The sequence below is a fragment of the Choloepus didactylus genome, chromosome 16 (genome assembly GCF_015220235.1).
Source record: "Choloepus didactylus isolate mChoDid1 chromosome 16, mChoDid1.pri, whole genome shotgun sequence".
Taxonomy (NCBI): domain Eukaryota; kingdom Metazoa; phylum Chordata; class Mammalia; order Pilosa; family Megalonychidae; genus Choloepus; species Choloepus didactylus.
This window is the reverse complement of record NC_051322.1, coordinates 60,237,161-60,262,111: the sequence shown is the minus strand read 5'-3', so window position 1 is coordinate 60,262,111 and position 24,951 is coordinate 60,237,161. Positions and strand designations below refer to the sequence as shown.

The window sequence follows — 24,951 nt, the reverse complement described above, 5'->3', positions numbered from 1 at the left end:
CAAATTTCAGTGTTAGTAGTGAGACTGTTTTCAGTGTTCTCAGAGACAGCATCTGTAAATAATCAAGCAGAAGCCTTTTATAAAACAACATAGGAAAACCTCAAAGACTATTCTAAGGCTGCAACATTTAAACAAGATTTTTAACCCATGGGGACGCCAAAATCAACATGGAGCTTCCTGCACATAAAAGCCTGGAATTTCATAGCATTGTGGGGGCAAAAGCTGTGATTGCATTTCCCCCTTCCTGAATTACATACTGCTTAGTGTTAATGTGAGCAGAGGGCTGGGATGGAGATGGGCTCGTGGGTTATGTAAGTCCCATCACAATTTAATTCCTTCGGTAATATGGTAGCTGTGCTGATGGGCAGGGGTGTCACCAGCTGACTGGACGGATTTAAGGCAAAAAGGTCACTGGTAGGTCATGCCATGATTTAAGTCCTCCGTGTAATTTATAACTGGGCTTTCAGTCTACAGAGAAAAATTATCAGAGTCATTCCTTGTATAATTTTTTCTCTCATTGGAAGATGATGTTCTTAAAACGGGTTTGGTGACAGCTGTAAATGCCCGTCTCTGGCACATTCCTAAGTCACTTTATTTTCCTTCCGAAATAGAAGAAGGGGCAAGAGATTGTCTTCTGTCGAGATGAGAGGGAAAAGTTAGTGTTAAAGCTTGAAATCAATTGAGCTCTTCAGCTCTCTCCACCCGCATAATTACCTCCTGGGGAGAAGAGAGTGGGCTCTGGGGCACCCCTTCACCCACCCTGAACCAGGCTGACTGAGCCAACCTCAAGTTAAAATGCGTGGAAAAGTAGAGTGCCGTGAAACATCTTTGCTGCCAGGCCAGCCCTGCGCATGTGTGGTCAGGACAACTTGAAAGCTACCCAAAGTCCAACCTGTTTCCCTCAAAATCTCACTTCCTGGGTTCTCAAGTTTCCTGAACTTTCCACTAGGAAGAGTGACTCTTAAGGCTCTTTTGGGAAAACGGCACTGATGCTGTAACCACGTCTTGTTACCTGGGAAGGCTAATATTCGAACAACGATCATGGTTTATGCAGTAAGCACTCATAGTTTATACAATATGGGGGCGGGGAATAGAACTAAAAAGGATTTTTGAGGTTGTTTTCTAAAAAATAAAAAAATTGATTTGGAAAAGTAGTACCTATATTAATTTTAGCCCTGTGTTTTCTGGACTTGAGGGAAAGGCCATGTCTTCTTTTTTTTTTCATGTCTCCATTTTTGTATTCCTTGTTAGCACAGTATCTGACACATGGTATCGGCTCAATAAATACTTTTTTGAATGAATGAGTGAGAGTAATATTTTCAGAGCAAAAGCAGGTGCAGGGTTGGCTTCTGTTTACAAACGCTGAGAAATTTGTGTAACCGAAAAGATCAGAGGAATTTAAAAGGAGCAGTTGGTATAATCTTCAGTAATTTACGCTTTCTCATGGATACCACATATAAAATTCTGCAGGAACAAATGCATGCACATACACTCATCACTTCCAGTTATGCATGCTTAAAAAGTATTGCATAGGGTGTGTGTTATACATAGGGATATATATGCTGTGGAAAATATCGATTTTTAACAGTATTTATCTCTGGAGAGAGGGATAAAGTTTAGAAAGGTAATAATGTTCACATTTTTACTTTATATATTTCTCATTGAATACTTACAATGAGCATATTTCTGTCTGTCTTCAATTCAGTAAAAGTTAAACACATAGGTGACTCAATCAATAGAGTGGCATAAAAAATATACCCAAATACTTGACTTTGAGAGGTTTAGGAGAAGGATGTTGAAAAGGAAATTGAACTGAGGACTTAGGGAGAGAGAACATGATCTGGGTCTATTGCTAGAAGAGGCATCAAATAATAAACCAATAGTTTTGAGTTGTCATTGGTAAAATGCATATTTCACACCTAAACACTGCCCCCAAATTAGCTACATAGCTACTAGTGGCAAATGACATAGTCCTAACCATAGGTGTTCCCGTAGATTTATCTACTGTCTGAACCAACCAAGGCTGATGACCTGGCAGGAAGACTGTGAACCCTAGTGACCTCTCACCCTGATAGGGCTGGACAGGTGTGAGTGTCTGAGAGGCCTTTGTGCTCACAGCCAGGTCCCAGTAACAGCTGGCCTGCTAGACCATCTGAAGGACTGGTGACGCCATCCTGGGAAGGGGAACAGTGACTCAGTGGCTCAGCCAGCAGTTGCTTGCCTGGGTCAGCCAGGTAGGCCTGCCTGTAGAATGATGTCCCCAAATTGATACGCAGGTGAGAACCTTTAACCCTATAGCAGCTGGCATGACCCAAATGCATGAAACTCTCTTGATGCCTGTGCTGGTTTAGATGTATTATATCGCCCAAAAACGCCATGTTCTTTAATGCAATCTTGTGGGGGCAGATGTATTAGTGTTGATTAGGTTGGAATCTTTGGATTAGGTTGTTTCCATGGAGATGTGCCCCACACAACTGTAGGTGATTAGATAATTTCCATGGAGATGTGGCCCCACCCATTCAGCATGGGTCTTGATTAGTTTACCTGTGCCCTATAAGAGCCCAGACAGAAGGACCTCAGTGCTGCTGCAGCTTAAAGAGACATTTTGGAGATGGCCTCTGAAAGCAGACTTTTGCTGACACTTTGTTCTGGAGAAGCTAAGAGAGGACAAACGCCCCAAGAGCAACATTTTGAAGAATACTCAGTTGTTGAGAGAGAAGCTAGAACACAACCTGGGATCAGCAGATGCCAGCCACATGCCTTCCCAGTTAACAGAGGTTTTCCGGACACCATTGGCCTTCCTTTGGTGAAGATATACTCATGTTGATGCCTTAATTTGGACATTTTCGTGGCCTTCAGACTGTAAACTTGTAACCAAATAAACCCCCTTTATACAAGCCAGTCAATTTCTGGTATTTTGCATAACAGCAGCATTAGCAAACCAGAACAATGCCTTATCTAGGAAGTCCATTGGAGACATTTAGAGATGCTTGAAGGGCAGCTTAAAGTCTATTTAAAGAAGTTGATAGAAAGTACCAGTGGCAGGAACTGTCAGTAGTCAGTTGTTGGAATCCCTTCAATCTTTCGGCAAAGTGAGAGTAAGTGCCACTCAGCTTCAGTCTGGGTGGCGGAGTCCTTTTAAATGCGGCTACAGCTCAGACTTTCTGTGCGTTAGTCATGTTGCAAGTAGGTGATTTAAGCCACTGACTTCCTAAATTAAAGGCACGAAAAGGCAGGCCTATAATTTCTTTAAGTACACATCCGTATTTCTCCTACATTCCTTTGAATCATTCATGTTGGCCTCGAGCTTCATTGACCTCTCAGCAGAATACAAACTGCAGAGAATGAGGAGGATCTGTGAAAGGATGAAAGACCTGAATTGATTTGTTTTCACTATAGCCTTTCTCCGAGAAAACTAAAAGCAACCATGCTTGCAAGTTTGGAAGATATGAAATCGGATTTCTGCTGATACTAGAGAATAGTAAAGTATTTCAAGAAAGAAGTGAGTCATGCCTTTCAACATTTTTTGCCATCTGCTCTCTACGAACTTAGGCTATTAATAAAACATATTTGATTTATATCACCAGGCAAGAAAATTCCATTTCATATTGTTTGCTATTAAAGTATATGCTTTTTTAACCTTTCTATGCAGTTTTCATAACTCAGCAAAAGATACAGGCTTCATTTTTAGAAGATATGTCATCCTGTGCAATTTTAAAGCTGCATACACTTTTTTTAAGTTTTAAAAAGCATATTTATTGAGATGTAATTCACATGCCATAAAATGTACAATTCAGTGGTTACAGTATAATCACAGAGTTGTGCAACCGTCACTATAATCCAAGTTTAGAACATTTCGTCATCCCCAAAAGAAACCTCATTCCCATTAGCAGTCACTCCCCATTCCCCACCAGCCCTAGGAAATCGCTAATCCACTTTTTGTATTTATTGATTGCCTATTCTGGCCATTTCATGTAAATGAATCATATAATATGCAGTCTTTTGTGTCTGGTTTCTTTCACTTATCACAATGTTTTCAGCATTCATCCTTGTTGTAGCATATATCATTACTTTTTATTGCCAAACAATATTCCATTTTATGGATATATCACATTCTGTTTATCCATTCATAAGTTAATGGGCATATGGGTTGTTTCCAATTTGGGGCTATTGTAAATAATTCTGCTAAGAACATTCATGTACAAATTTTGTGTGGACATATGTTTTCAGTTCTGTTGGGTATATACCTAGGAGTGGAATTGCTGGGTCATAGGGCAACTCTGTAAACCTTTTGAGGAACTGCCAGGCTGTTTTCCAAAGTGGCTGCACATTTTACATTCCCACCTGCAGTGTCTGAGGGTTCATTTCTCCACGTCCTCACCAACACTTGTTATTTGCTTTTTTTTCTTAAGTTTTAAAAAACATGTTTATTGAGACATATTCACATACCATAAAATTTACAATTCAGTGGTTGCAACACTTTTTAAAACTACACAACCATTTAGACATTTTACTTAGAAGAACCAATTGAAGCAGCTACTTGTAAAGTTATATAACTTTTCTACCAGACAACATGAGAAACAGAATTTTGTAGTTAAGCAGCCAAGTTTTGTCCCTTCCCCTCGTTTCTCTCTCCTGTTCTCCTTTATAAGGAAATTGATATTACTTATCCTTTCTTTAAAGTGCAGGACGTCTGGGTTGGTTTTCTGATAAAGACGGGAGACATGCTGACGCATCTGCTCTCCCCAACCCAAGCCTCAACTGACATCAGTTCAGGAGGTGGCTTGGTCTCAGAGCAGAGGAAAACCACCCATTTCCCTGCACCATGCCTCTCCAACACCATATTCCACCAGCCACACTTCACTTTAGATAAGTCTTTGAATCTGTAACCCTTTGAAGAGTTTAATGAATTTGTTTGTTTGAATCTTTTGCAGTCACCCCTCATGCATTTGCACAGTCATTTTCCAAATATGTTCTGGAAATAATTTGACTTTAATATTCTAAATGATTTTGAATACATGGTACAATATTTTTATAGTCCCTAAATTATTGTCCAATAAGGAGTCTAACCTCTACTTTGGGGAGTAATCCAGAACCCCTTTTCCTTCACCAGAAAAACTTTTTGAGGGTTTTTTAGACTTTCAGATCTTTTTCTCTTTCTTTCTTATTTCAACAGAACAGATATAGCCTAGGTAGATCTTGTTTCCTTACAAAACTTGTGAAGATTTTCCCCTTTTCAATGTACTTGGAAAAACTGAGGAATTACTCAGATTTGCCATAACTTTCTAAGGCATTCAACCAGAAGCTAGCCGGAGGAAAACGTTTTCCTGTTCTAAGACTGAGGCACTTTCATAAATTATCTTCAAACATTTTATCATTTAGTGTCTGGATGATTTTCAGGTTTTTTGTTGCTGTGAAAAAACATCCCTGAAACTTGTCAGCTTAAATGCAGCTTATTATTATTATATCTCTGATTCTGTGGGTCAGGAATTCAGACAGGGTTACGGCAGGTACAGCTCACCCCTGCACCACGGTGCCTGGGGCCTCGGCTAGGAGGACAGGATTGGTTGAGGACTAGAAGAGCTGGGCCCTGACCTGGAAACTTTTTTCTCAGATGGTTTTATCAAGTAACTAGCTTGGGCTTCCTCATAGATGATAGCCTCAGGGCAGTCTGACTTTTGCCTGTGGCCCAGGGCTCTAAGAACATGTTCTCCAAGAGGAAGGAAGTGAAGGCTACTAGTCTCTTAGGTCCCTGAAAACTGGCACAGCATCCTCTCCACCATATTCTGTTGGTCATGATTTTGCAGAGTCTACTTCCCTCCTTGCCACCCACCCTGCAAATTCAAGGGGAGGAAACAGACTTCACCTCTCAATGGGAGGAACAGTAAAGAATTTGTGGTCATCCTTAATCTACCACAGATGATAAAGCAACTATCTCTAGCAATTTAACTCATCTAAAAGAAGGAGATTATTATTATTGTTTTTTTAAAATCTCACTCTGCACACTGCCTTAAGATTTTAGGTGAATCAGTCAGTAGAGTGGCATAAAAATTCAACTACAATTTATTTCAGAGTTTATTCTTTACAAGGTTTGTTGATGGCAGGCATTTTAATGGAAGCATTTTGATGGCAAACTCAAATTATGATTCATTAATCATTTCAACTATATACCCAGGTACATTTATTGGCCATTTTCTAAAGAACTTAAATTTGTATAATCTAATCCCTACATCAACTCTGGGAACTTAAAGGGCAGGTGTTACTATCTTCATTTGGTAGATGAGGAAGTTGAGGCTCTGAATGGCTGTGACTTGTCCCAAATCACCTTCCTACTAATGATGGCAGAGGTAGGACTAGAATTGGTGGCTTGCTTGAATTCTTTAAAATAGGTACAAATAAGCAGAAGATCATGGTACAGACTTTTTAGAAATACCATTTTGGCTGCTTATATTCTAGAATGAAGAGAAGACCCTTTGCCCTTGACATTTGATTGGTACAATGTATTTTCACACCTATTACCTCCCTTGTTCCACACAGCGATTCCACTAGACAGGTATTAGTAAGATCACCATTTTCAGATGGGGAAACAGAGATACAGAAAGGTACAGGAGACTACATATGGGTCACATAGCTAGTGATGGAGCTGGGGCACAAACCCAGAACTTTAAATTCTGACTCCTGTAATTTCTACCACCTTTTTTTCCTGGTTTCTTGGCTATTGAAGACGTAGAGCCACACAGGAGTGGCTTAGTTATATAGGACAGGACCATTCTCTCCAGGGGCAAAAATAAGAGGCCTCAGAGGACTGAATAACCCAGAATGTTAAGAGAAAGACAAAAGGATCAGCACACTGCTGGCATCAGTAGAGGAAATGGGGGACACTCTAATCACAGCTTCAACTTCGTCCGACTGTTTCCAGGGAGAATTGATACTGTTGTGATTGCTCCTGATGCTTGTACAATCAGTTGCTACAGCAGTGGCCAACATTTCTTGGAACTTGCTGACAGCAACAAGACTTGGGGTTGAAATTTCCCCTCTGTTAATCAGATTTCTCATGCTGATAGTAACAAAACTGACTCCTCCATTTCAGTTACCCCTACCGTGACCACTTCCCACCATGATCAGCTTGCCAGAGAGCAGGGTAAGACAGGTCTCCTGCTCACGTCACTGGATAGATGGGTCGACAATGGCCCCGGGAATGTGGCTTGGCTGTGGACACATTCTGAGGAAGGGGATCGAGGCTGATGGAGAGGAGGACAAGGTGGGAGGAGCAGCAGGATTTTTAACTTTAGCTGTTAAGGGTTTAGAAGCTGTAGTGACTCTTTGGGTAGGTCCGATATCTCATACATCTGTAGATGTCACAAAAGAGACTAGGGAATAAATAGTTAATATTTCATGCATGCTGAAGCAACATGAAGAAGTGCTTCCATTTAGATGCAAAGCAGTAGCTCTGAATTATGGCTGTAGCTGCATGACACATTTCCTGGTTCCACATTGCCTCCCCACAGCCCTCTTTTTGCTTTCAAGCTCCTTGCATTGGGGTCTTTGCTTTAGTACTCCCTCACCCCAGAGCATTCTTTCCCCTGACCTCGGTATGTCTTGTTCCTTGTCATTCAGATTTCAGTTTACTAATCATCTCCTGGTTTCTTTGAGGGTTGATCCTGTGGTTTGATCTTGTGGGTTGATCTTGTGCCCTTCAACCAACTTTGCTAAATTTGTTAGCTCTAGTAGGTTTTTTGTGTGGATTCTTTGGGGATTTCTATATATATAGGGTCATGTTATCTGCTCTAGAGATAGTTTTACTTCTCCCCTTCCAAGTTGGATGCCTTTTATTTCATTTTCTTGTAGAATTTGCTCTGGCTAGAACTTGCAGTACCATGTTGAATAGAAGTGGTAAAAGTGGGCATCCTTGTCTTCTTCCTGATCTTAGGGGGAGCGCTTTCAGACTTTCACCATTGTATATGGTGGGGTTTTCCTATTAATTTTAAGTATTAATTATTATTTTTAAAAACCTTGAATACAGAGATGTGTCAGGTCATTAACTTCTCTAGAGCTGATACATTCCCTGCGACTTCCAAAGAGAAGCATCTGAACAGTATTCCTGCTGTGTGAGGGAGCTCAGCAGGGCCGTGGAATGGCCCAAAAGCCTCATAATAAGGATGGAAACTTGAAGTTATTTCCCTGCTCATAACAGAAAAGATTCTGTACCAGAGAGGAGGTGCAGAAGCCACTTTCAGTAAGCCATGGAATTGCTCCAGGGTATAATGACGAATTCGAACCAAAATGTTGACAGCTCTCTCAAAGTGACCCATAACTCATAGCCATTACTGCAGTGTCTCTCCCATTACAACTCTTTTTGACCTCTAACCTGATCCATCTTGCTTTTCTTCCTTTCTTTCAGGTCAGATAATCCTATAAAACCCAGTTCTGTTTAATGTTTCAGTCACTACAATAGCCAGTATGTGATAAGTGGTTCACTGATAAATGTTCCTGGCTAGTCTTTACTTTTCCCAGTTTGTTTTTACTTCTTGATGAGACAATCCCCAGATTGATTTGTTTATGGGTCGACACACGTAAAATGCCAGGTTTGGATTTTTATCTGTTGGATCTTTTGGTTTCTTTAAGAAATGAAGAATATAAGAACTGGAGAATCCAGACAAAGAGATTTGAAAGTCATTTCCCGACCCCAGGAAGACTTCATCCACCTCTACTAAAGTGATGATAACTCATTTGAGGTAGGGAAAGTTAGTAGCCTGACCAGAAACTGGTGCTATTGATTACGATTTCTAATTTTTTCTTTGGTCTAACTTATTTTAGGACTAACGTATTTGACCCGAGAGTACTGAGTAGTTAAATGACAGACATGATATGAGTGTAATCAATTGGATAAAACGTCCATGTTTTTGCACATTTAGCCAGAAAAGATGTGAAGGTATTTATTCCATTTCTCTTAGTTCCTGAAGAGCTGGTCTTTTTGTCTTTTGACACAACTTGCTTATAGAAACTTCTAGATGTCTAAATCAAAATTCTTTAAATTTCATAGAAGCCCTCTGATACCGTCTGAGAAGACAGCCCAGTTGTACGTAGATGACAAGAGAGGCACCTTTTACAAATAAGTCAATTCAGTAGCTAACATTGTGGGGTAAATAAAGATAGGACAATTAAGCAAATAATTAACAATGCAGTTGGCCACAAAAAATAAGAGTATCTTTTTGTTGTGCAAAATCATTTGGCGGTGTAGAGAAGACTGAAAGTCTGGAGCAGGGTTTCTGTGGACTTAGGCTTTGGTCTAGAGAGTAGAATTTACATCCAGGATGGAGTTAGCTTTGTAATGATTTAGGGGCTCTAAATAATGTAAGGAAAAGGCAGCAATAACTGAGGATAGAAAATCTAGGTAGGAGCCCTAGTTTTCCACATTTCTAGTTGTCTGACTTTGGTTTGGTCATTTAACTTCACTGAGCCTTAGTTGCCTCATGTGTAAAATGAAGATTGCAATAATTCTTACATTACACAGAATTATTGCTATGATCCAATGAAATAATGAAAACACACGTTAATAAACTAAAGCTTCATGCAAGTGTTTATTGTCATCATCTTGGTACTATAGTGTATGTAATTCCACTGAAATCATCATAAATAAAAGCTTCATTCCCAGTTTGCACATGCATTTTGAATTCAGCCTTTAAAAATCAGGGTTACTCTCTTGCCTTTGCTGCCAGAATGCAAAACACCAGAAATGGACTAGCTTTTATAAAGGGGGTTTATTTGGTTACACAGTTACAGTCTTAAGGCCATAAAGTGTCCAAGGTAACACATCAGCAATCGCGTACCTTCACTGGAGGATGGCCGATGGTGTCCGGAAAACCTCTGTTAGCTGGGAAGGCACGTGGCTGGCGTCTGCTCCAAAGTTCTGGTTTCAAAATGGCTTTCTCCCAGGATGCTCCTCTCTAGGCTGCAGTTCCTCAAAAATGTCACTCTTAGTTGCACTTGGGGTATTTGTCCTCTCTTAGCTTCTCTGGAGCAAGAGTCTGCTTTCAATGGCTGTCTTCAAAATGTCTCTCATCTGCAGCTCCTGTGCCTTCTTCAAAGTGTCCCTCTTGGCTGTAGCTCCTCTTCAGAATGTCACTCACAGCTGCACTGAGTTGCCTCTGCCCATCAGCTCATTTATATGGTTCCACTGATCAAGGCCACCCTAAATGGGTGGGGCCACACCTCCATGGAAATTATCTCATCAGAGTTACCACCCACAGCTGGGTGGGGCACAGCTCCAAAGAAACACTCAAAGAAATCTAAGCAAAACTGATAACGTCTGCCCACACAAGATTACATCAAAGATAATGGCATTTGGGGGACACAATACATTCAAACTGGCACAGTAGCATAAAGTGCAGAGAAGCAGTGAAATATTCTAGGTGAAATAGTCTGTGTTCAGGGAAGAAAATGGCTCCTACATTCCCTCCTAGCTATCTAGGGGCTTGCATACTTTATACATTTATGAAATCTCTTGGCCTCTCTCACAACTTATCACTGGACCTTAATTAGTAATTCTAAAGATGCTGCACCTGTTTGCTGCGGCCTGCAGGCTGGAAACCTGGAAACAAGATTCTTTCGGGGTCAGAGTCCTAGCTCTGTGCATTCCTTGCGCAGATCACTTCATCTCTGGGGCTCCATTTCCCAACTTCATATGAAGAGGACAGCTAGTTCAAAATTAAGGGCTCTCCTCTTTTAAAGTCTGTATTAGCAGGAGAGTTTGGTTGTTTGTTTGCTTATTTTGTTTTGTTTTTACTTATTTTCTTTACCAGTGTCAAGTCACCTCTGGAGCATTACTTTTTAAAATTAAATTAAATTTTATTTATTCATTTTTATTTTTTAGAACAACTCAGCAAAATAAAATTCTGGTTTATTGTTGGACAACATTGTTCACACATGCATCAAATGGACCAAAAAAATAGTAATAATAAACAGCAACTTCATAGACAAAAAAGTAGGAAAAAAAGAAACCTTTATCAGCCTTTTTGACCATCTTATACAAATCAACTACTTTTACTTTTAGTACAGCTAAGTACATACACAGAAAAAGTTGCTGGAATGCTCAGAATAAGATTATATTTTTGTTGTTTTTGCTTTTTGTATAAGATTTTTTTTTTTTTCTCCTTTGAGAATATAATGAACATGGTCACATCACGAGTGAAGTTAGAAGTAGGACAGAGAATGTTCCAAAGGCTGGTTTGGTCATCTGAGATCATTAAAAATAGCAGACCCCTAACAATATGTAAAAAAATATAAAATGTAAATTAAAAATACAGATTTTCCTTTTTAAAGGACTTTTAAGGAACAATGCAGGGCCTTGGAAGTTTTGGTTCCTTTTTCCTCCCCTGTTGCAAATGCACGTTGTGGTTTTGGCTGGGTGGTGGACAGTGAGTGTCACCTGCAGGGGCCGCTGCCTGCAGTGGGTGTGGGGCGGGCCTCTCTATGCCAAGGTGACCCCGTTTTGATTCTGAGATGGAAAGTGGAGGGTGAATAGGTCACGGTGGCTTTTTTTTTTTTTTCTTTTTTAAAGTTTAATGTTTCTCTTTTTGCTGTCTAGTCACCCTCTCCAGTCTTCTTCTTGGTGTCCACATCATCATCCTTATCATCTTCAGCTGCCCATTTGCCCACAGCTGCCCATTTGCCCACAGCTGCCTCAGCCTCATCTTCATCTCCATCCTCTTCCTCACCCTCTCTTTCCCCCTTCTCCTCCTCTTCCTCCCCACCTTCTTCCTCTTCTTCATCTGCCTCATTGTCAGCCTCCTGTTCCCCATTTTCCTCGTTAGCGTTCCCCTTAGCTGGTGTGTCTCTTCCGTTCTCCTCCTCCAGTACTTCCTTCTTCTCCAAGTCCTTGGTGGTGATTTCAAAGCTGGTATCTACAGGCGTGTCTGACATGGTGGGGCACAACTGTGATCTATGCAACCGACTAAAAAGAAAGCGGGAGTTCTGGGACTCTGGCGATGAAGCTGCTGGTGTCCCGAGCGGTAGCAAGAGGGGAGCCAGCCCAGGGAACAATGCAAAGATGGCTTTTCCTAGCATCCAGTTGGGTTAAATTTTATTTTGATACAATTGCATAAGCACATCAGTTGTAAGAAACAATACAAAGAGCCCATGTACCCTTTAACCAGTTTCCTTCAGTGGTAACATCTTGTAATACTGTATTATAATATCACAATCAGCATGTTGACATTCTGTATCAAGATTCAGAAAATTTCCCTCATCACAAGGATCTCTCGTGTTTCCTTTTGGTAGCCACACTAATTTCCCTCCTACCTCCACACCCTCCTTAACTCTGGCAACCCCTCATCTGTCCTCTAATTTCTATGATTTTGTTGTTTCAAGTATAACATATAAATGGATCATACAGTATACAACTTTTTGGGATTGGCTTTTCTTCCCTGAGCATAATTCCCTGGAGATTCAGTTTGTTGTGCATATCAATAGTTCATTCCTTTTTATTGCTGACTAGTGTTCCGTGGTATGTACGTACCTGGGTTTGTTTAGACATTCACCTGTTGAAGGACATCTGAATTGTTTTCAGTTTTTAGCTTTCATGAATACAGCTTTTATAAACATTCATGTACAGGTTTTTGTATGAACATAAGTCTTCATTTTTCTGGAATAAGTGCCCCAGGACTGCAGTTGCTGGGTCGGATGGTAGCCGTATGTTTAGTTTTTAAAGAAAATACAAAACTGTTACCCAGGGTGGCTGCAACATTTTACATTCCCACGAGCAACGTATGAGTGATCCAGTTTCTCCACATCCTCAACAGCACTTGGTGTCACTACTTTTTGTTCTAGCTATTCTGATAGGTGTGCAGTGATATTTCATTGTGGATTTAATTTGCATTTCTGTAATAGCTGATAATTTTGAACAAATGTTTTTTTTGCCATTTGTATTTCTTCTTTGGTGAAATGTCTCTTCATATCTTTTGCCCATTTTCTAATTGGATCATTTGCTTTTTTACTGTTGAGTTTTTAAAGCTCTTTATAGATTCTACATGTGAGTCCTTTGTTAAATATATGGTTTGCAAATATTTTCTCCCACTCTATAGCTTGTCTTTTCACCCTCTTCATAGGGACTTCAGCCAAGCATAAGTTTTAAATTTTGATGAAGTTCAGTTTATCCTTTTTTTTTTTTTTATGAATTGTTCTTTTGGTGTCAAGTCTAAGAACTCTTTGCCTAGTCCTAGGTCCTGAAGGTTTTCTCCTATAGAGTTCCCATATACCCCCCTTGTGTTAACACATTGCTTTAGTGTGGTATAGTTGTTAAAATTGATGAAATGGAAAAATATAGACGGATACAAAAGCTGGAGAAAACATGACGAGAGGGATGTCACTATTTACTGTTGGTGGGAAAGTAGAATATGGTATAGCCTGTCTGGAGGATGGTGTGGTGGTTCCACAAGAAGGTAAGTATGTGGGTGCCATAAGGTCCTGCAGCCTCATTATGGGGTATATACTTGGACGATCTGAGAGCAGGGACACGAAAGGACATTTGCACACTGTGTTTATGGAGGCAGTATTCACGATTTGCAATGGATGGTGGTGGCCTAAGGGTACATTGACTGATGAATAGTTTGGTGAACTGTGATGTATGCATACAATGGAATATTGAACAACTGCAAGAAGGATTGAAACTGTGAGACACGCAACGAAGTGAATGGATCTTGTGTACAGCATTTTGAGTGATGCATGCCAGGAACGAAAAGACGAACATCATAATCCCTCATCAATAGGGACTAACTACAATGAGTCAACTCTGAGAATTGAATCTTAGAGCACAGCTTATCAGGGGAATGCTTATTGTAATGGTCCCTAGATTGCAAGCTGTTACAGTAGTCACATCTGTTCCTGAGTTGTAATGGTTATCTCCAAATCCTGAAATGCTGAGTTCCTTGTGTATAACCTGGTCATTCTCTGAAACTTTGGGTATCTGTGTGACACTTGAAACTCAGAGCTAGAGCTCGACAGCTATGAATGTCAGTATTACTGCATACAGCAACTGTTAAAAAAGCTGAATAACAGTCCAGACTTCAATTAGAGACATGAATGAAGCAGATCTGGTTAGGACTAAGGCAAATCAAGCAAAAGGGTAAAGGATGATATTGACTGTTTTTAAAACTTCAACTTCTATGTGATACCAAGGGAAGAGATGTTTATTTGGTGCAGGATCTGTATTTTCTGCAGCACACTAAATAATTTAACTTGTACAGTCAGTTTATTCAAATGTCATAATTAAATGGAACTTTAAATAGGAAGTGAGATCTGGTAGGTTTGTACAGGTTAGTGTAAAATAGTGGTACATCCCAAAGTAATTTGGGCAGAGAATAAAAATATATATATGCAGGGCCCGCCTGAGGAACTGGAGAAAAATGCAGAAATGTTGGACATCCCCACCTGGGTTATTACTGATATTCTCACAAACATTGAGGACTAACAATTTAGTAGGCTGAGCCTTCAATATTGGGGTTTGTCCATATGAAGCTTGTTACTGCAAAGAAGAAGCTAAGCCTATTTATAATTGTGCCTAAGAGGCTCCCCCAGAGAACCTCTTTTTGTTCAGTTGTGGCCCTCTCTCTCTCTCTCTCTAAGCCCATCAACAGGTGTACTCACTGCCATCCCGCTTACATGGGACATGAGTTCCAGGGGTATAAATTTCCCTGGCAACATAGGACATGACTCACAGGGATGAGTCTGGACCCGGCATTGTGGGATTGAGAAAATCTTCTTGATGAAAAGGGGAAGGCAAAATGAAACAAAATAAAGTTTCAGTGGCTGAGAGATCTCAAAATGGAGTCAAGAGGTCACTCTGAAGGGCATTCTTATGTGCTATATAGATATCCCTCTTTAGGTTTTAGTGTATTGGAATAGCTTGAAGGAAATACCTGAAACTGTCGAAGTGTAACCCAGTAGCCTTGATTCTTGAAGACAATTGCATAACTATATAGCTTACATGGTGTGACCGTTTGATTGTGAAAACCTTGTGGCTCATTCTCCCTCTATCCAGGGTATGGATGAATGAGTAGAAAAATGGGGACAAAAACTAAATGAAAAATAGGGTGGGATGGGGGGGATGGAACGATTTGTGTTCTTTTTTACTTTTTTTTTTATTCTGTTTTTCATTCTTTTTGGAATAATGAAAATGTTCAGTAATTGATTGTGGTGATGAATGCACAACTATATGATTGTACACTGTGGGTGATTGTATGGTATGTGAATATATCTCAATAAAACTGAATAAAAAAAATAAAAAAAGATCCCCTCAGAAAACCTTGTGTATTAGTTAGAATTCCCTAGGGAAACAGAATCAATAAGAGATATCTATAAATATAAGATTTTATAAAAATGTCTCACGTAACTGTGGATATGCACGAGTCCAAATTCCGTAGGGCAGGCAGCAAACTGGCAACTCCAATGAAGATATTCGATGCGCTCCTCAGGAAACACTTCCCTGGTTAGCCAAAGAAGTAAAGGTCCTCTTATCTGTTTTGCTTAAAAGTTTTCAACTGATTGAATTAAATCCGGCTGATTACATTCTCTCATTGTGGAAGACACACCCTTGTCGATGTAATCAGTCACAGCTGCAGCCAATTGACTGATGATTTAATAAACCAGCCTTCTGGTTTACTAACTAGCCACAAATGTCCTTGCAGTAACGATTAGGCCAGTGCTTTCTTGACCAGACACCTGGGTACCATCACCTGGCCAAGTTGACACATGGACCTAACCATAACACCTTGCAACTGACACTCTTTATCCAGTGTATGGACAATTGAGTAAGATAATAAAGACAATAAATAAATAAATAATATGGTTGTTTTTTTTATTTTTGTTCTTATTTTTATTTTTGGAGTAATGGAAATGTTCAAAAATGATTATGGTGATGCATGCACAACTATATGATGATACTGTGAACCATTGATTGTACTCTTTGGATGATTATCTATATGAGTATATCTCAATAAAATTGCATAACAATTAAAAAAATAAAATTGATGTAACAACATTTTTATCATTTTGCTATTAACTATAGTTCTTGGTTTACATTAGGGTTCATTGTGTTGTAAAGTCCTATGTGGTTTTTTTTTTTTCCTGGAAGCCTGTATATAACCTAAAATTTCCCTTTTTAGCCACACTTGAATATACAATTCAGTGCTCTTAATTGCATTCAAAATTTTGTACTACTGTCACTACCAACTATTACCAAAACTCTGCCATCATCCCAGATAGAAACTTTGTACTATTTAAGCATTAAATCCCCATTCCCTATCCCCACCCTAGACCCTGGTAATTTATATTCTTGTTTCTGACCCTATGAATTTTCTTATTCTAATTATTTCATATCAGTAAGATCACATAATATTTGTCTTTTTGTGTCTGGCTTGTTTCACTCAATGTGATATCTTCAAGGTTGATTTATGTTGTCAAATGTATCAGAATTTCATTCCTATTCCATTGTATGTATATATCAGAACTTCATTCCTTTTCACAGTCTAATTAAATTCCATTGTATGTATATACCACATTTTGTTCGTCCATTCATCTGTTGATAGACACCTGGGATGCTTCCATCTTTTGGCAATTGTGGGTAATGCTGCTATGAACATTGGTGTGCAAATATCTGTTTGAGTCTCTTTTCTTTCTTTTCAATATAGACGTAGATGTGGGATTGCTGGGTCATATGGTAATTCTATACTTAACTTTCTGAGAAACTGCCAAACTGTCTTCCACAGCAGCTGCAGCTGCAGCATTTTACATTCCCATCAACAATGAATGAGTATTCCTATTTCTCCACATCCTTTCCAACACTTGTAATTTTCTGCTTTTTTAGATAGTAGCCATTGTAGTAGTATAAAATTGTATCTCACTGTGGTTTTGATTTGCATTTTCCTAATGGCTAATGATGTTGAGCATCTTTTCATGTGCTTTTTGACCATTTGTTTATCTTCTTTGGAGAAATGTCTGTTCAAGTCTTTTGCCCATTTTTAATTGGGTTGTCTTATTTTTGTTGAGCTGAAGCATTTCTTTATATATTCTGGAAAGTAACCCCTTATTGGAAATGTAGTTTCCAAATATTTTCTCCCATTAAGTAGACTGCCTTTTCACCTTTTTGTCAAAGTCCTTTGAAGCACAAAAGTCTTCCATTTTGAGGAGTCACATTTATCTTTTTTTTTTTTTTTTCATTGCTTGTGCTTTGGGTGTAAAGTCTAAGATACCACTGCCTACCACAAAATCTTGAAGATGCTTCCCTACATTTTCTTCCAGGAGTTTTATGGTCCTGGCTCTTATGTTTAGATCTTTGATCCAGTTTGAGTTAATTGTTGTATAAAATATGAGATACGGGTCCTGTTTCATTCTTTTGGATATGGATATCCAGTTTTCCAGTACTATGTTTTGAAGAGACTGTTCTGTTTTCATTGAGTAGACTTGGCAGTCTTGTCAAAAATCAGTTGACCATAATTGTACAGGTCTGTTTCTGAACTATTGATTTGGTTCCATGGATCTATATGTCTATCCTTATGCCACTACCATGCTGTTTTTACAATTGTAGCTTTATAATAGGCTTTAAATTCAGGAAGTGTGCGTCCTCCAACTTCATTCTTCTTTTTCAAGATGTTTTTGGCTATTTGGGGCCCCTTACCCTTCCAAATAACTTTGATAATTTTCTTTCCATTTCTTCAAAGTAGGGCATTGGAATTTTGATTGGGATTGCATTGATTATGTAAATCAATTTGGGTAGAATTGACATTTTTATCATGTTTAGTCTTCCAATACATGGGACACGGAATGTCCTTCCATTTATTTAGGTCTTCTTTGTTTTCTTTCAGCAATGTTTTAATTTATTCCTAGATATTTGATTCTTTTAATTGCTATTGTAAATGGAATTTTTTTCTTGATTTATTCTTCAGATTGTTCATTACTAGTGTATGGAGACAGTACTGATTTGGGGTGTTAATCTTACATCCTACCATTTTGCTGAATTCATTTCTTAGCTAGTAACTTTTTTTGTGGATTTTTTCAGGGTTTTCTATGTGTAGGATCATGTCATGTGCAAAGAAGGAAGTTCTACTTCTTCCTTTCCAATTTGGATGCCTTTTATTTCTTTGTTCTGCCTAATTGCTCTTGCTAGAACTTCTAGCACAATGTTGAATAACAGTGGTGACAGTGGATATCCTTGTCTTGTTCCTGATTTTAGAGGGGAAGCTTTCAGGCTTTCACCTTTAAGTATGATGTTAGCTGTAGGTTTTCTGTATATACACTTTATCATGTGGTGGAAGCTTCCTTCTATTTCTAGTTTTCTAAGTGTTTTATCAAGAAGGGTGCTGGATTTTGTCAAATGCCTTTTTTGCATCAATTTAGATGATCCTGTGGTTTTTTTCCTTTGTTCTGTTAATGTGTGGGGTATTGGATTAATTGATTTTCTTATGTTGAACCACCCTTGCATACCTGGGATAAATCCCACTCAATTATAGTGTGTAATTCTTTTAATGTGCTGTTGGATTCAGTTTGCTAGTATTTTGTTGAGGATTTTTGCATCTATATTCAGAAGGGGTATTGGTCTGTAACTTTCTTTTCTTGCAGTATCTTTGTCTGACTTTGGTATTAGGGTGATGTTGACCCCACAGAATGAGTTAGCGGGTAATTACCTCCTCTTCAATATTTTGGAAGCATTTGAGCAGGATTGGTGTTAATTCTTGGAATGTTTGGTAAAATTCACCTGGTCCTGAGCTTTTCCCTTTTGGGTGGTTTTTGATTCAAACTCTTTACCAGTTATTGGTTTGTTGGGATCTTCTCTTTCTTACTGAGTCAGTGTATGTAGTTTATGTGTTTTTAGGAGTTTGTCTATTTCATCTGTGTTATCTAATTTGTTGGCATACAGTTGTTCATAGTATCCTTTTAGCATCCTTTTATGTCTTTGGGGTCGTTGGTAAGGTCTCCTTTTCATTTCTTATTTTAGTTATTTGTGTCCTCTCCTTTTTCCTTTAAGTCTAGCTAAAGGTCTAATTTTATTGATCTTTTCAAAGAACCAACTTTTGGTTTATTGATTCTCTCTACTTTTAAAAATAATTCTCTATTTCATTTATTTCTGCCATAATCTTTTTTATTTCCTTCCTTCTGCTTACTTTGGGTTTAGTTTGCTCTTCTTTTTCTAGGTTCTTCAGGTGGGAGCTAGGATGATTGATTTGAGATTTTTCCTCTCTTCTGATGTAAGCATTTAGTGCTATAAACTTCCCTCTAGCGCTGTTTTAACTGTGTCTCACAAAGTTTGAATTGTTGCATTTTCATGTTCATTCTGTTCAGTATACTTTATTATTTTCTTTGAGACTTCCTTTTTAACCCATGGATTATTTAGCAGTGTGTTTTTTAGTGTCAATGTTGTATGGAGATTTTCCTGTTATCTTTCTGAAATCGATATCTCTTATTTGGTGAATATACAGTTAGGATTCCTGCTTTGATTCCATTGTGGTTAGAGAATACACTCTGTATGATTACAGTTCTTTTAAAAATCTTGAGGTTTGTTTTATGGGCCAGGATATGGTCTGTCTTGGTATATATACTATAGACACTTGAAAAGAGCGTGTATTTTTGTGTTGTTGGGTGAAGTGTTCTATAAATTACAATTAGATCCTGTTGATTGATGGTATTGTTGAGTTCTTCTATGCCCTTGCTGATTTTCTCTTCAGTTCTATCAATTATTGAGAGAGGGGTTTTAAGTTCTTCAACTATATAATTATGGATATGTTTATTTCTCCTTTCAGTTGTGTTAGTTTTTGCTTCACATATTTTGTAGTTCTGTTCTTTCATGTATACACATTCAGGATTGCTATGTCTTCTTGTTGGATTGGCCCTGTTATCTTTATGTAGTTTCCTTTTCTCTCTGATAATTTTCTTTGCTCTGAAGTCTACTTTATCTAATATTAATATAGCCACTCCTACTTTGCTTTGATTAATCTTGACAGGATACATCTTTTCCATCATTTTACTTTCAACCTGCCTATATTGTTATATTTAAAATGAGTTTCTTGGACACAGTACACAATTGAGTCATGTTTTTTTAACCCACTCTGCCAATTTCTGTCTTTTAATTGGTGTATTTAGATCATTTGCATTTAATGTAATTATTATGTAGGGCTTAAGTCTGTCAGTTGTATTTTGTTTTGTTGTTGTTTTTTCTGTTTTCTTTTTCCAGCTTCCAGTAGATTACTTGAGCACTTTTTAGAATTCCATTTTGCTTTCTCTATACCATTTTTGAGTGTATGACTTTGTATAGCTTTTTTATTGGTTGCTCTAGGTATTACATTATCTACCCATAACTAGTGTAGTGGTGATGTCATTTTACCAGTTCAAGTAAACTATAGAAATCTCCCTTTATCCATTTATAATGTATTTGTCTTAAATCTTTCATATACTTAACATTTAGAACTAGATCAGCCAGTGTTATCGCTGGGCAATGGTGCAAGTCCTGATCTAGGACCATGGTGGGGGTGCTGGGGCATTTCATTAACACACTCGTGAGGTGAGAGTCTAGGCTCCTGTCTTCGCTTTTACTGATGTGGACAGAAGTGGGGCTACAGTTTTTTCTGTGGTGTTTGCCTGGAATAAAGTGTTTATAGTTTAAAAGTATTCTTTGCTGGTTCTTTGACTAAAGAGAGCTTTGGTTGGGGCTTTTTTTTTTTGTTCTGTGCCCATTGTCATTTCCAGGTTGCTCACTTCTTCAGTTCTAAATCTGGGATATGCAAGGCAAAAAGAAAACCAAGGCAACTCACCATCATCTTGTTTCTCAGGTCCAGAGGTCCCTAACCAGTCTGTCTTCTCTCTACCTTTCTGAGTCTTATGTTTGCCTTATATTTGATGTTCAGAGTTTTTAGTTGTACTTAGCAGGAGGAATAGGGAAAAGCACATTAATTCCATCTTCTCAGAAGTGGAAGTCTCTAGCATTACTTTTTGATTAGTTTCGCTTGGTCTTTCAAGCTCAATATTTTATGAGCATACTGTACCATTTAACAAACCAGAAGGATACAAAACCACATGGGCAAACATTTGAGTCTAGGATTTATGTAAGAGGAAAAGTGTCTACCATGCATTGGCACTTCATATATAATTTCCCTTAATCTTCACAATAATGCTTCAAGGAAGGAAATTTATAACCCTGAGGTGAGAACTGAGCCTCAGAGAACTTAAGAAGCATGTTCCACGTCACACAGCTAGTAACTGGCAGAGCCAGGACTGGGAGCCTGACTTGCCCATGCTTTTCTCCCCACCACATGCCTCAGGCAGCTTGTTACCTCATGGAGGACAAAGGTGATCTTTCCTGCTTCTTTTGCTTGCCACTACTGAGAAAATTCCATGCAACTCCAAGCCAATTTTCAGTTAGGTAAAGGAGTTGTATATGGAGAGTAGGTAATTAACAAATATCTGTGGGATCAAATTTGTGAAAGATTTCACGATGTTAACGTGTTCTGTTATTGCTATATGTCTATAGTTTTCCAAGCTGTTGTGACAAATACCACACAATTGGTTGGCTTAAGCAATGGGAATTTGTTGGCTTGTGGTTTTGAGGCTAGTAGAAGCCCCAAATCTGGTTATTGGCAAGGCTTCCTTTTTTCCCAAAGATAGTAGCATTCTGGGGCTGGCTACTGGCAGTCCTTGGTGTTCCTTAGTTTTCCTGTCACATGGCAGTGCCCTCTCATTTCTCTTCTGGGTTCCTGCTGATTTCTGGCTTCAGGGTTCTTCCTGTGGCTTTCTCTGACTACGTATGAATTTCTTCTTCTTACAAAGGATTCCAGTAATCCAGATTAAGGCCCACTTTAACTAAAATAAACTGGGCCACATATTAACCAAAATAACATCTTTAACAGGTCCTGTTTAAAATGGGTTCATGCCCACAGGAATACGGATGAAGAGCATGTCTAAATTTGGGTACATAAATAAATCTACCACACTATATATAAGTTGTGCCCTTGATGCAGTAGACTGATTTCATAAGCAAGCAAAATACCTACAAGATCATAAATAATGGAACTTGTTGGCACTCTATAGGAAGGCTTGCTTTTTGGGGAATGAGACATTTCTTCCAGAGCCTAAAACATTTGTCTGCCTGTAGAATATCCAGATAATATTCTTTTAATTGTGGAAAAAAACAATGATTTTGTTCAAGATCAATAAGCTGCTAATAATTATGGAATATAATAATTTCTAAGACAGCCATTTCTACGTGTATTTTAGAGTGAAATGAGTTGTGGCAAAATTATTTTCAAAGAGCTCTCTACACATTAATGTTTAGGCCTGTTTCCTGTCTCTAAAATTTGACTTCGAGAAATAATCTTAAAATTTTTCTCGTATTTTCTTTCCCTGTTTTAAATTTTTTTTTTTCCTCTATATCCAGCAATACTTGAATTCCCTGGGAGAGCTTCAACTTTGCGACAACTATGAATAATTCAAGCTTAATCCTACATTCATTCCTTCCCAAGTTTAAAATCTAACGTTTCTTTTTCTGTTTGTGAAGCACAGGATTTTTTGTTACAAGATAGTGAGTGAAAAGAAAGACTACTAAAAGAAATGCAATGTGTGATGTTTTATTTATTGATAACATAGATGAGATTATATGAATGATGAGAATGTTTCTGATTCTGTTGAGTTACGAGGAAGAGACTGGCGTTTAGTGGGATCTGATCACGGTTCAGGCACTGTGCTGACCACTTACTAACATCCCTTCGGGTATCCTTATTTAGTTTACCAATTAGGAAACTGGGTTAACTGTAAGTGCTAGAGCTGGGATATGAACTTCCAGTTGTTAGACTCTAAAGCCCATGCTCATTCCCGGACCCTGTCCCCACACTGTTAAACTAAAAACCAGAGAAATTGACTTAGCCACTTGCATACTGAATAAGAGTATTAAAAGTCCATTTTCTAGGTTAGTGCCAGCAACTAGATTCCTTATAATCAGTCATATTCATCATTTGTTTGTCTACTCATTTATTGTAGTCCTCGTAGTCCAGAGCTTTGCAATTCTGAGTGCACATCAGAATCACCTGGGGAGCTTTTAAAACGTATAAATGTCAGGTCCCACCGCCAGAGATTCTGATTTAATTGGCCTTGGGTGGGGTTCAGGCAGCTGGTTTTTAACATCCCTTGGTGATTCTAATGTGCAGGCAGGATTGAGGATGTGGCATTCTCATGGTTTCCTCTAATCTCTAACATCATTTCCTTCTTAACTAAGGCTTCCTGATGTGTTTCCTGACTCGGAGGTTTTTCATATTTATATCCCTCATGTTGTCCAGCCATCCCTCATGATTGTCTGGGGTCAGTCTGCTCTGAACTTGGAGTCTAGAGCTAGCACTGAGAGATGAGGTGATTGCTCAAAGAGAAATGAGCAAGGTGAACCCAAGAGGTGCAGGCTGGTGAGCAATGAGGGTCAAGCCAGCATCCGATGTAGTCGGATGGCCAGAGATGGAGCAAGGGCAGAGGTTCAGAAGCCCAGAAGAGTAGGTAACCTGAAGAGAATAAGATGGGACGGGGTGAGGGGGAGACGGGAGGGTAAATCCCAAGTCTCTGCTGTTGCAGATCTGCTACTCATTTGTATTGGACCCCAGCCATTTGACCTGTGAGTGGATCAGCCTGGCTGAGAGTCCTGGGCTGGGGTGACCACTTTATTGTTCAACTTATGCACCCTCCATCCTTCATCCCATTTTAAATTCATATGTGGGTCCATTCCGTCATTTGAATATTTTGTTTCATTCTCTGACACAAGGTCATGACTTGGTTAGAAAAGCCTTGGTTTATAACACTATAAGCCAGTTACCCATAAATTGCTACCACACCAATATCTTTAAACATATGAAATGGTGTTTTGGAATTCTGCTTTGTTAGAGTAAACTTTAATTCATTTGAGTGTTTTGTAAATAGCAGGCAAAGGAATGATATCCTAGTTTTGTCATTTTCTTCTTCTTCTTCTTCTTCTTTTTTGGCTACATTTTTCCAAACATTGAAAAACAATTGCTGATAAACAAACAAAGCCACAGGAATTATTTCAGTTCAAGAGGATAAACAGATTTCAAGGGATCAAAAGAAGTCACTGAAGTTCATCTAGTGATGCTTTCATTACTGTATTACACAAGCACGTTAGTCGTGCTGTGTGTAAAGATGAAGGCATCAGAGTTTTCCGTTTTGTGCTTAATGTTCAGATGATTGTGCTACTCCTCATTTTACCTCAAAAAATAAAATAAAATAAACCAGGAATACATTTGGCAACAAAAAGAAGATGCTCCGGGTTGGTTGTTGGAGTTCTTCTGATTCAAGAGCACAAAAGCAAACTCTCCCAGCCCCTTTTTAATATGACACCATGGGTATATGAGGACAGGTGGTAAGACAGCCCTGCTCCATGTTTACTTGGCTTCACGTGAATCAGAAGGCTGCCCAGTGATCTGGTGAAACTGGTTATTGAGACCGTATGGACATTTTAGATTGGACAGGATGGCTTTTCTCGTACTTTTTTTCCCAGGTTAATTGCATAATTTCCTCAGTTCCCCACTTTCAATAGCTAATGGAGATGCAACTTTAATAATCAGCTCCATTTGTCTTCTGGATAGACATTTCCTAAAGAAATTAGATTTAAAAGTTGAACAGTAAAGGGACACCGAGGGACACTGAAAATAAAGCAGGTGCCACCAACAAATCACTCTTTATTTAATAACATTTCTTTTGTGATGCTAAGTGTATATTATTAGTGTTCACTCACCCAATGCTATCTGTAACCTGCGTATTGACAGGTGGGGCAAGTGGGTGTTGCTAACCTGGGATTTCATCAGAATCCTGACTTTTGTAGTCACCTGGTGCCTACCCAGTCGATGTATCTGTAACACCTGGAAGGGTTTTTTGTTTTTTTTTTTTAATTAAATTCAGTTTTATTGAAATATATTC

The 24,951-nt window shown here is 38.7% G+C and overlaps 2 protein-coding genes across 2 annotated transcripts in view; one reads left to right on the top strand and one right to left on the bottom strand.

Annotated features, from left to right (window-relative positions):
• Positions 1–24,951, top strand: part of COLEC12 (collectin subfamily member 12) — a 195,653-nt gene that overhangs the window by 81,448 nt on the left and 89,254 nt on the right. The window lies entirely within an intron of this gene.
• Positions 11,584–11,922, bottom strand: LOC119511481 (prothymosin alpha-like). Its single transcript, XM_037805931.1, has one exon. It carries the CDS (start codon positions 11,920–11,922, stop codon positions 11,584–11,586), a length of 339 nt encoding a protein of 112 aa, XP_037661859.1.

Coding starts and splice junctions, on each gene's coding strand:
- LOC119511481 (XM_037805931.1), bottom strand. CDS start 11,922: ATGTCAGACACGCCTGTAGATACCAGCTTTGAAATCACCACCAAGGAC.